Source organism: Ixodes scapularis, unplaced genomic scaffold (genome assembly GCF_016920785.2).
Source record: "Ixodes scapularis isolate PalLabHiFi unplaced genomic scaffold, ASM1692078v2 PGA_scaffold29__2_contigs__length_179583, whole genome shotgun sequence".
Lineage (NCBI taxonomy): Eukaryota > Metazoa > Arthropoda > Arachnida > Ixodida > Ixodidae > Ixodes > Ixodes scapularis.
Genome location: NW_024609856.1, coordinates 138,067 through 150,524, shown reverse-complemented (window position 1 = coordinate 150,524; position 12,458 = coordinate 138,067). Strand labels below are relative to the sequence as shown.

The 12,458-nt window shown below is 43.7% G+C and overlaps 1 protein-coding gene across 1 annotated transcript in view; it reads right to left on the bottom strand.

Annotated features, from left to right (window-relative positions):
* Positions 1-234: 234 nt before the first annotated feature.
* LOC115325931 overlaps positions 235-12,458 on the bottom strand; it is a gene marked incomplete at its 3' end in the record, with an annotated part of 123,514 nt that continues 111,290 nt past the window's right edge. The window contains exon 6 of the mRNA XM_042291207.1: positions 235-496. Coding sequence (XP_042147141.1) covers positions 235-496 — 262 coding nt within the window. The remainder of the gene's footprint in view (positions 497-12,458) is intronic.

Here is a 12,458-nt window from a genome sequence, read left to right as displayed (position 1 = left end):
GCCGAGCCCTTGCTCTCCGCTCCTCCGCCCGGAGCTCCGCGAGTCGTATCTCCAGCTCTAGCTCCTTCGTTCTTTTCCTCACGAGAGCTATCTGAACGCTTAGCGGAATCGCTTCCCCATCGGACCATTCGTCGTCTCCGTCACTGAGGCTCTCCCCAATGGGCCAGTTACACCTCGCCATGCAACTAAGTGCGCGGGTGTCAGCCGGCGACGGAAGGGAAAACGACCACTTACCTGGCGGTGCTGTAGAGTCCGCGCAAGTCGTTGACGCCGCCGAACTCGCGAGTCCCGGCGTCGATCACCGCACGCAGAGTCTGTTCAGTGAGACCCGGCTGCCGCCGCTGAAGGCCTCCGGTGTCGCCAAGCTGCTTGTTGACAGCTGCTCGTTGTCTCGGCAAGTCCTGGACACCGCCACACTCCGCGCCAGCACTGGCCTCGTCGTCTTCCTGGCACACGATGTTGTCGAAGTGGCCGACGACGTCCACGATCCTGTCGACTGCGCCAGTAAAGAATGTCCCTCCCTGAGGGTCAGGTTGTTTTGTCCAGGTCCTTCCTAGAAGTCGTAGGCCAGGGCCGGGCGATCGTGGACAGCCGTGAAGGATGGTCGCTTCTTGCTCGTTGGTGGTGGCGGAGCCTCGAAGAAAGACGCTCAAAGTCGAGAGCAACGATTGATAAAAACAAATATATTGAAACGTCAACAGCAAACTTGGTTACAGGACTCTACTGTCCGCTCACTTCAGTAAAAAGACCAAAAGAACCGCGCCTCGGCGCAAAATGCCCACCGCGCACGGTGAGGCTCAAAGAAACTGCTCGTCGCTCGCGGCAAAGCTACGCGGACCGGCGGACCGCGGGAGATAACTTGCTCCGCGCACGGGCTTGTTCAAACTCAACTTTTCCAAAAAGGCGCACCGACATTCCGAAGGGAGGCCGGACCTCCCTCTCTCCCCCGAAGTCGCCGACATGGCCCCGACAAGGTCGCCTCCCCAATTACCTCGGCGGCAAGGGCGACCACCCGCGAACAGAGGTTTGTTTACTTCCCACGCGGGGAAATCTGCTTCCACTTTCGGGAGCTGGCCTCCGCTTGCCGCCAAAGGGAAAGACAAGACATCCGGGCGCCTCCGAAGGACGCTTCGGGTGACCGCGCCGCCAATTCCCCGAGCTCCTTCGGCTAAGCCCCTTCGGCCATCCCTACAATGCCTACTGGGCCCACTTTCTGGAGCGTACAGTGTACTAAAACTCACGAATGTCGAACCGGTTTTCATGGACCGATCTCACCAGTTAGTTTCGTTATGCCGCCGACGCCGGCATGCATCATGAAAATTGTAGCGACAACCCCGCTGGAGCTCTGAGCGAGTCGAGCGCGAAACGGCACGAGCCATCTCGTGCAATGGCGCCAATCCCCTGTGAGCTACAGTTATGGCGGCGGCACGCGTGCGTAGAACGCGTAGTGAGATCGGTCTATTCGAAGAAACGTGGAAGTAACCCGAGAATTTATCCTTTATTCAAGAAGTATTTTCTAGACGTCAGGATACTGTAGGTAGCCTACGAACTGTTCAATCCAATTTATGTAGCTGGACACTCGGGTGTAAAACCCGTGATATCTTGCGCAGCCATCACCGAATGATACTATTCCAACCTGCACTGTCCGGCCCTTTCCATGCTGCATGGCTGCACCGCCGGAGTCATCCTAGGTAAATGGAAAAAAAAAACGTGGTCAGAAATGTGATGAAATCTGTACGCCCTTTTCTATTCGATGGCGAAAGGAGCCCCCGTTGCTTCCGTATCCCTAGTCAAACGATCGCTCTCTCTTTCTCCTGCGGCGGTAATGTACACTCAGGTAACAAGCCAGAGAAACGTCGAACTTGGCAAAGGTGTTGCAAAAGTAACTTGAGCCTATAGAGAGGACTGCGAGTTGGGCTAGTTGGTGATGATTCCTACTGTGGATTACGCATAAAAACCGAGGACAAAAAGATGAAAGGCACACGGGACAGGACGTAATTTTCAAATGACATTTATTAGAATACAGATATAAAAATTACATAATTAATACACATTAAATGCACATTAAAATATAAATGGGTGGTTTTATCTCAACTCAGGCACGGATTTGGGGGCGAATTTTGACGAAAAAAAATGTTTTGGGGAAAACCCTTCTGTGACAGGTAGAGCAAACCGCAAGTTCGGGTGATTTTTTTTCCTCCAGGTATGGACATTTTAAGCAGCACGAAGGCGCAAAATGACATTTTTCTCGCCTCCCGGAGGGGCCGTGTTTCACTCCTTTCAACTTTTTGCCTTTTTTTGGTGTGCAATGTAACTTTTCTTGGCCACTCTAAGAATAGCAGTTATTTGTGGTCAATATTTTATTGTGATTATTTATCTTCACTTTTGTTTTAAATATTGTCAAAGTGGGTCCCTTTGACAGATTTGTCAAAGTTTGACCAGCTCTTTCAAGTGACCTATTTGAGATATCTTAACATATTTAGTATGTTCAGAAAGCTAAAAGTATACGCTTTCTATTGATGTCAATTTTAATGTTGTGTGTAAAAGAGGAAGGGCACTGTTTTTTTCGTAAAGCAAGGACTATTTCAAAATATTTGCAAATAGGAGGTCGGTTTTCTAAAAAATAACGCCTTTTCCTTCGTTGAGTTTTTCTCTCTAGCTAGCTATTGCAGCGCTTTATAAGGTTATATAAATAGAAAATGTAATATTTTGTTTGGATGGCAGCTATAAAGCTTGACGTCTGATTTTGTTTGATTGTTTTGTCAGTAAATCAACTTACTCGCAAAAATACACGAATTCAAATTTGGCGCCTCTTTTTTTATAGATACCTGTGAACACAGTTATTGTCTGATAAATAATTTTAACACAATAATTTATATGCAGTATATTTGAGAAAATTTTCCAATATGACGTTTTTGGACGATATTCGTCAAAGTTTGCTAGCTCTTCCGTGTTACCTATATAAGGTCTCTTAACATATTTAGTATTTTCAGAAAGCTTAGAGTATACTCCGTCTAATGATAACAAATTTGATGTTGTGCGTAAAAGAGAAAGGGTAGTATTTTCTCGTAAATCAAGGCCTATTTTAATAATTTTGCGGATTGGAGGTCGATTTTCTGAAATTCCTGCCTTTTATTTGGCTGATTGTTTTTCTCTAACTACCTATTGGAGTACTTTATAAAGCAAAAGAAAAATAAAATGTAATATTTTGTTTGTATGGCGGCTATAAAAGCTCACATTTTGCTTTTGTTCATTTGCCGCCCAGTAATACAAGTAACTTAAAAACATACACTAACCATAATTAACTGGTCTGAAATTTTTAGTAGCTACCTGTAAACTCCTTAAATAAAAGAAGATGCAAACGGCGAGTTATGCTAATAAAGCGCCTAGGTCAAATTATCGTAAATGTTTGTTTTTTAATTCTCAAACCGCATCTCTGCAACAATATTTGACGAAGTTGAGCAAGCTGTGCTGTGTGACCTATTCAATATATTTTTATGATCTTTACATCACCGTAAAGCTCCAATTAAGTCCTTTCTTTTCAGTATAAATTGAATATTTTTCGCTAAACATATAACGCGGAACATTTACCTGAAAAACGAGTATTTAGAAAAACTTGCAAATCTGAAGTCGATTTCCTAAAAAAAAACAAAAAACAGCCTTTGTTTTTCTCGTTTTTTATTCACAGCTAGATAATATAGTGGTCTGTCAGGAACTACCTACAAAAAACGTAATATATTGTTGGTATGACAGCTATTAGGACTCGAGTCTCATGCTATGAGAGTTTTGAATGGGACTTCGCGTAGACGCTCAGCTGAGCAGAATTCTGACGTATGTAAGGTTTTCTATTTAATGTTAGTATTTGCCTCAATATCTGAGCGTAAAAACCAGTGAAGCAACAATATTTTTCCTAACAATATTTATTTACTTGGCACTGGGGTGATTTACAAGGTGTTTGAGCTTCGGCGTATGTATTGACGGAGAAGATACGTAATATCTGGTCTAGTACTATGTATGTTGATTAGCTCACGCAGCACAGTTTGCTGAACTTCGTCAAAAATATCGCCGCAGAGAGGCGGTTGGACAATTAGCAAAAAACATTAAAGATCTTATGAGTTAGATGCTTAATTAGCATAAAAAGCATATCTCGAGAATGTTCCCAAAAAGTGATATTAATGTAGCGTAAAAAGTAGAAAAAAAGAATGGAGTGAAATATGACACCCCCGATAAGCTGGAAATACGTCAGTTTCCACCTTGGCCGCTTCAACGGTCCATAACTTGAGAACAAAAAATCCGACGAACTCGCCGTTTACGTCCTCTTATTATAGGAACTACCCGAAAACGCATTTTTTTACGAAAATTAGAACTTCGACCCGAAATTCGTGCCTCAGTTGAGATGAAATCACCCATATATTTTATATGCACTCTCAGGAATATAGGTTCTACTGCTTAATACACTTGTCCCAAATGATACATCCCAAAACTCCAGTTCGGCGTTCGACGTACAGTAAACTGATGTCGAATCCGTAGTATTATTATAATGTACGCTATAGGTTCAACTGGCGCTAGTGTCTATGCGATTTCCGGGAGGCAAATTGAAGGAGACAGCAACCAGTCTACTTTTGCGGTGCTCCTGTGCATTCCTATGGGAAAATGCGCGTGCATTTTATCTCTTCACCGAAAAAATAACATGAATGTCTCTGATTATTTCGTTTGTAACGGAGCGTATGTATCTTTAATAATATTGTAAAAGTATAATTGCTTCAATTACAGCATTTTGCTTTACCACTGAACTATGTTAAACTTCGCTATATTTCAGGCCCAAATATCTGTTCCATGGCAGGTATGTAAAAACAAGCGGCAATTCGAAGCAAACTAACGATCGAAAGGATAGTAGAGGGTATTCAAGGTTCGGTAGCATTCAGGTTGCACCTATATATTGTTAATACGCCCGTCCTGTCACTCTATGAAAATGACTCCGTCGTGCATCTTTTCGATCAGTTAAAACGTTCGAATAAAAAAATAAAGTACCTGGTCGACGAAAGGTGTGTCCTTTATTATTGTTTATGTCGGGCCGTTTTTATCGGGGAGCTGATCTTTGACTTCTCACTATTTGCAAAGATTTGGAGCGTGCGGGTGATGATTTGAACCAAGAACAAGCATCTTCGCACACATTCATGAGCAAAAAGAAGCGGTACTCATTTACTGCGAATCGAACTATATTACGTGGCTTTCAATTAATTTTTATCGCCTGCATGCAAAAGGAGTTACTTATCCAGTGTTACTGCGTAGTTGTTGCCGTCTCTGCACGCATACCTCGAATTTCTCATAAAAACGCCGTAACTGACTAGTTATTTCGTCTGCGCGACTGAGAAATGATCCAATGTGCCCAGAACGTACAAATTATTTGTGATATTTCCTCTTCTAATCTAGCGCAGAGAGAAAATGCACTCGCTTTTTCCGATAGAAATGCATTACCGGAAGTGAATTTCCGACTGGTCGAAAATTTAAAGGTTTAAGTCTGCTTCATTTTGCAGCAGCACACTATAGCGCCACTTGAACCTCTAGCGTACATTATAATAACTCTGTGGTCGAACCGAGGGTGCTAAATTTCACGAGCGGCTTGATAGCCGAGTGATACAACTTATTAAGTAGCTAATGTACGCGTTACTATCTACGAAACAAAAATCAATCGTTCTTTTTTGGCTTTAGTGTAAAACTTTAGTTTTTTTTAGGTAGTCTTTGATACGTACTTTAGCTGTTTCTTATGTTATATACTGGAGGCTCAGCTGGCGCTGGAGGCTAAGCTGGCGCTGGAGGCTAAGCTGGCGCTGGAGGCTAAGCTGGCGCTGGAGGCTAAGCTGGCGCTGGAGGCTAAGCTGGCGCTGGAGGCTAAGCTGGCGCTAGTGTCTACGGGACTTCCGGTTGCAAATTGAAGCTCACAGCATGCAGTCTACATTTCCAGCCTCCCTCTGTATTCCTATGGGAAAACGCGCTTTAATTATGTCTCTTCGCCGGAAAATGACATGAATTCATTTGTCATTTCGGTTGTACCGGATAGTATGCACCTTAATTGGTATTGTGAAAGTGTAATTGCTTTAGTTACAGCATTTCCCTTTACCACTGAACGATTTTAAACTTCGCTCTATTTCAGGCCCAAACCTCTTTTTCAAGGAAGGTATGTGAAAACGAGCAACGATTCTAAGCAAACTAACGATCGAAAATAATGTAGAGTATGTTCAAGGTTTGCTAGCATTTCGGTGGTCCTTATATATTGCTAATATGCCCGTCCTGTCATTGGGTGAAAATGACTCCGTCGTGCACCTTTACGACCGGTTAAAGAAACATTCGAACGCAAACAATAAAGCGCGTGAGCTACGAAAGGTGTTCTTTTTATCATTCCCTATGTCGGGCAGTTTTTATCGGGCACCTGCTCTCTGGCTCCCCTTATTTGCAAAGATTTGGAGCGTGCGGGTGATGATTTGAACCCAGAACAAGCATCTTCGCACATATTCATGAACAGAAAGAATAAAGCAGTACTTATTTATTGCAGATCTGACTATATTACGTGGCTTTCAATTTATTTTGATCGTCTGCGTGCACAAGGGGTTACTTATCCAGTGTTACTGCGTAGTTCTCGTCGTCTCCCTTGGTTTTCCACATGTCCTTCGTTCGTTTGGCACGTTATCCCCTATGCTGGAAACCGTCGACGCCGTGTTCGCGCTATTAGTGTCCGACAGTGCACATAAGTACACGTACGAGGTGGTTTTATCACCGTTTTTCATGCCACGAATTTCAAATAAAAATGCGGTAACTGACCAATTATTTTGTCTGCGTGACTGAGAAATGTTCCAACGTACAAATATTTCGAGATATTTGCTCTTATAATTGAGCGCGGAGAGAAAATGCACTCGCTTTTTCCCATAGAAATGCATTACCGGAAGTCAATTTCTGACTGCTTTCTGTCTGCTTCAAAATGCGACAGCATGCTAGCGCCAGCTGAGCCACTAGCGTTTATTGTAATAACTCTATGGTTATATCGCACCATTATCAATCCAGTGACAAACATTGGGGCCGGTTTATTGGTGGAACGCGAAGCAAGGCTTCGGCGGTGTGGGTGGTCGAACCCCGAGCAGGGCTCCGTTGGGATGGTTGGTCGGCCCCGAGCAAGTGGTTGACAATGTGCGGGTGCTTTTAATGTTTGGCAATATGAGCACACAAGCCACCACGCCTTCTCGGCCCCGACAGGCACCGCAAGGGACCGCACCACCACCTAAGGCTTCGGCGGTATGGCTGGTGGAACGCCGAGCAAGGCTTCGGTGGTGTGGATGGTCGAACCCCGAGCACGGCTCCGTCGTGATGGTTGGTGGGCCCCGAGCAGGTCATTGACAGTGTGCGGGTGCTTTTAATGTTTGGCAATATGAGCACACAAGCCACCACGCCTTCTCGGCCCCGACTGGCACCTCAAGGGTCCGCACCACCACAGACATCTTGGGACACTGATTGAACTCTCCTCCTCCGCACTGTTTGGCGTCTTTGATTTGGCTTCTGTTCCTTTTGTTACGCATTCGAGTCTTTTGTATTTTTCTTGCCGTGGTGACGTAGACCGGAACGCTTGCAAGCTATGTTATATTCCTTTATTTCTATCTTCTTTTTTTCCCACTGTGCGTGCGTCCCGTGCACCTTTACTTTCGAATTCTGTTGCTATTAAATAGTGTTCTTAACGCCAAGCGCGACTGGCTCTCAACTCCTACCACGTCTCAGAAAGTCCATCGCCAAGGTGTTGCCCTAGCACCTGAACAGCGGTCCAATTCAAATTACAAGTTCGTTTGTTTATGGGATTTTCGCATCCGAACCTGTGACAACTACACCCTTTTTTATAATGTGTGCACTGTAATAAATTTCAGTTGAAATTACACCCTGTGTTTTGTGCTACTCATCGTTTTCTTCTATTTTCTTTTTTTATGCGTAATCCATGCTATACTTACGTTTTGCTCCAGAACGTCTTTAGTACCGAAGAACTTTATCTAACTATAGTCCTATTTGGGCGAACCTGAGGTGTGCCAGAGTCTGGTTTCTATTTCATCTGTCACAGGACTGCCAAATCAAGTGCCACGCTCAAGCCGCAACTGCCGAAGCAAACCCCAATCTGGAAATTAGATGGCGTGCCAAAATTTGGCTTTTCTCTGATTAGCCACAATAGTGCCAAATGTCTGCCAAAAGTGCCAAAAAAAGCCCGGAGGCATGTCAAAGTTTGGCTTTTCTGTAGTGTGCCCCAAGAGTACACTTTCAGAAATTCCAGAAAAAAAATTAAAGGAAACAGGAGTTCAAAACACGACGGTCAATGTCATCATCTCCGTTTTGATGTAAAATGATTCAAATTAACATTAAAAACAAGGACAAAAATCGCTGCTGTCGCCACGCAGATTCTCGAACAAATGCGTGAGCATTTCGCGCATCGGTTATGTATAACAAAGCCTAATTAATTCAGCTTCTTGTATCTATTGTGAATGCAGCCCTTGTGCCTATTGTTTACACCGAGCCTACTACCCTAAACATCCCTTAAATTTAAGTATTTTTAGGCCTGCACACACTTCTTATCGAAATTACCTCGTCAGCCTGTGGTCTACGGGCGGTTGTCGTTTCAACGTACAGACGAGTGTTTGAACATGCAGACGAGTTTGAAGGAACAAAAAACACTTTGAACGATCAGACGACCGTATGAACGTAAAAACAAACTACGTGTTCTGTGGTTGGTCCGGACCACTTGACGGTATTTCCAAATTTGTGTTGGCAAAAAAAAAAAAAAAAAAAAAAAAAAATGACGACCACAAGACTCCGCTAAGTTAACCCGCTTCACGCGCAAGTTGTCGTGGCTCGACGACGTCTGATTTTCCCTTTTCGTGGCCCTACCCACGTCCTCGGACGAACTGGGCGGGCAAAACAAACCAGTGAAAACTGATCTTGATACTTCTTCTGACGGTTTTGGTGTAGCCTTGAAAGAAACATGTTAATCAAGTTTCTTAAAAAAAAAAAAAAAAAAAAAAAACGGCGAATGCACTGTTATTAAGATATTGTCATTTTTATTCACAAAACACCAAACAAACAATATGACATAAAAACAAGCTTCTACACTACAAAACCACTTGAGCGCAGTCCAGACGTAGGTGACGCTACGAGCTGATGGTTTCAATCAGGCAGCGTCAAAAGGGCTTCTGGTCAAAATGTCCAACGAGACAAAATATCCTTTGAGCCAAAATGTCAAATGGCCACGTGACACCTATGTCAAAATGCCCATCGAGACAAATGTCCACTTGGGTCAAAATGTCCATCGAGTCAAAATGGTTATCGAGACGAAATGTCCAATTGGGTCAAAATGTCCATCGATTCAAAATGGTTATCGAGACGAAACGTTCAATCGGGACAAAATGTCTATGAATTCAAAATGTCCATCGAGACGAAATGTCCAATCGGGTCAAAATGTCCATCGAGTCAAAATGTCCATCGAGTCATAATGTCCATCAAGTCAAAATGTCCATTGAGTCAAAATGTCCAATCGGGTCAAAATGCCCATCGAGTCAAAATGTTCATTGAGACGAAATGTCCAATCGGCTCAAAATGTCCATCGAGTCAAAATGTCCATCGAGTCAAAATGTCCATCGAGTCAAAATGTCCATCAAGACGAACTGTCCAATCGGGTTAATATGGTCACGTCAAAGTGCTCAATCCTGGTTAAATGACTGCCCACTCCCCTCTGCAGTGCCTTCGGGCACCCGGTTTAACACAAAAGGCGCTAAATTAATTTGTTTTATCTTTCGTCGGCCAAGGTCAATGAAGGCACAATTTTGTTCCAAGCATTTCGCCCCACTGTCGGGGACACTGCGTCCGATCGGCCGGCGACCCCGTTTAACACAAAAGGGGCTTCTCGGCACGACAACTTTTGACCTGTTTTGCGCACGGTGTCCCTTCTGACTAATGTCACCAGTGGCCAATTCTGACTCTGGTACAGTCATATGTCCCTTTTATCAAGGGAAGGAAGCTCGGATGGCAGTGAACAAAGTATGCGGTGCCTATATACGACTAATATAAGGTAATGACGAATGCACGTGCAATGAGTACTTTCTTCTTGAGTCCCATTTACAACGCTTCAGCAACAAACGTTTGCATGTAGACTTCATAAACCTGGACAGGAAGCACGCCCTTTGGTTTTTAAACATTAAAATTGGCTCAATATAGACAAAATTGTAGAGATTGCGAGTAAAAAATGCGAAAAGACGCAGACAAAAAAGAACATATAAAACACAACTTTTTTGTGCCTTTTTGCGTTTTTCATTTTCAGTAGATAATCCAAAGTAGCGCTATTTCATCTTTTCTTCGATCACCTTATCCTAATTACAAAATCTACTTTTGCATTTGCTGCCGTCATTCATCCCTTTTATTTATATTGCCTTAGTGTCGCCTGATTTACAGGGTGTTAAGGAAGAAAACCCTGTTTTAAGAGTCGAAAAAATAAGCTAGATATCGTGGTGGGCATCTACCCCACCAATATATAAGTCCAGCGGCTGGAGTAAGGAATCCAAGTTTTCAGAACATAGCCTACTCTGATTCATTTCAGGCAATGTTTAGAAACTTTTAGTGCTAAAATGGTGGTCAAGAGAGCCCGCAAATACTTGATGATGAGTAGCGTCCGTCACCGGTAAGGGGCCCATTTGTTAATTAAAAAAACAAAAAAAATTATCCCCTACCTTTTAACCAGAGCATTAATCTGGAATTTGACTTCTTTTTTCAACCGCTAGGTTTACATTTTAGCGAACTTTCAACGTCCACAACGTATATTAGTTGATTCTTGTGTTTGTTTTTGCGACTAAAAATATTTTGTTTTTTCCAAAAAAGGTTTGCCACATTTCCCCAAGTCATCACATTACTACCGTTTTAGGGGAAACCCGGGGAGCGTGTAAGTATTCCCAATATCTTGTAGCGGCCCGCTAGAGTGAAGAAGAAGAGGACTACTCAGGCACGCAATCGGGGTGCGCGTGCTGTGCTCCCGGGACTCGAGCCATTCTAATCCTACGGATGTTATAAAGTGGCTGTTTCAAACATGACGTCTTACGACTCCACAATTTAAAGACGTCCGTCTCAGCATTATACAATGTTAGAATCTCGGCTAACGATACAAGATGTTCAACAGGTCAAAATGTCCATGGGGTGAAAACGTCCACCAAGTCAAAATGTCCAAAGAGTCAAAATGTCCACCGAGACGAAATGGCTCGTTGGATATTCATACACGTTGGACATCCAGGCCTGGTTGGATCTTTCGTCTCGTTGGACATTCAGACTCGTTGGACATTCAGTCTGAATTGGATATTCTGTCTCGGGTGTATCTCGAAACAACCCATTCTTATTTGAACCCTTCTCGTTTGAACCCATTTGGAAAATGCCCTTCTCGTTTTAACCTTTCGCGTTTCGACCCTTTCTTATTTATACCCGTCTCATTTGAACCCATTCTCATTTGAACCCTTCTCGTCTGAACCCATTCACAAAACACCCTTCGCGTTTTAACCTTTCGCGTTTCGACCCTTTCTCGTTTGAACGTGTTGTCATTTGAACACCGTAGTGAGGTATAGAAAGAAGGAAAAACAGTTGAGGATGAGGGTTGAAGATGAAGCGAAGCGGCACATCCTCTTGCATAGCACATGAAACAATTTTCCTTATGCCTGCGTGCCACCCCGAGTTTGTTTGACGTAGCTACGTGGTCACATGGTGACGTGGTTTCAAAAGTGCTAGCGCAGATTCGGTACTTCATTTCTCTTCTGTCGCTGTATGTCGTTAAGATGTCTTCGTTTGGAGCGGATGGATCGTTGTGCTAGTCGTGTGTAATTGCTTGTAATGGCCAATTCGGATGGTCATTTTTCCTGAAAAAAAAAAAGTTTTCCCATATCTTCGGCAAGGGCGTTCCCGTGGTCAAAGGCTGGCGGGTGCAAGCTTTTCGGGTTGCGCCTCTCAGGCGTGTACCGGCAATTTACCAGCAGAAGTTTTCCCGAGCTCCAAGAGGTCGGGCAGCTTGTCTGCCAGACTGTATCCGGTATCGTGACATCCGAATTAGGATAGGGAACCAAACGAAACAATGCTCGCTGAGGCGGCAAATAGCGGGTTCAAGTGGCAAACGAAGCCATCGAGACAGGCACCCTTTTGTGCTCTGAGACAAGATAGCAAAAACAACGAAGAGAAAGATAATTTATGTTTCAAAGAAAGTCAACATTTTTGGAAGAATTTACCCAGCCTGAGCAAGGTATGTTTGCTCTGAAACACGGGCTGCATCATACATCACTTTATTTTACAACTCTGTAATAACAAGGTATTACACCGCTTAAAAAAAAAGCATGCATAGTGATGGAGTTTGAAACTTGAACACGCATTACAATTTCAAGGAGGGTGGGTGCAATGAGGAGACTGAGGAT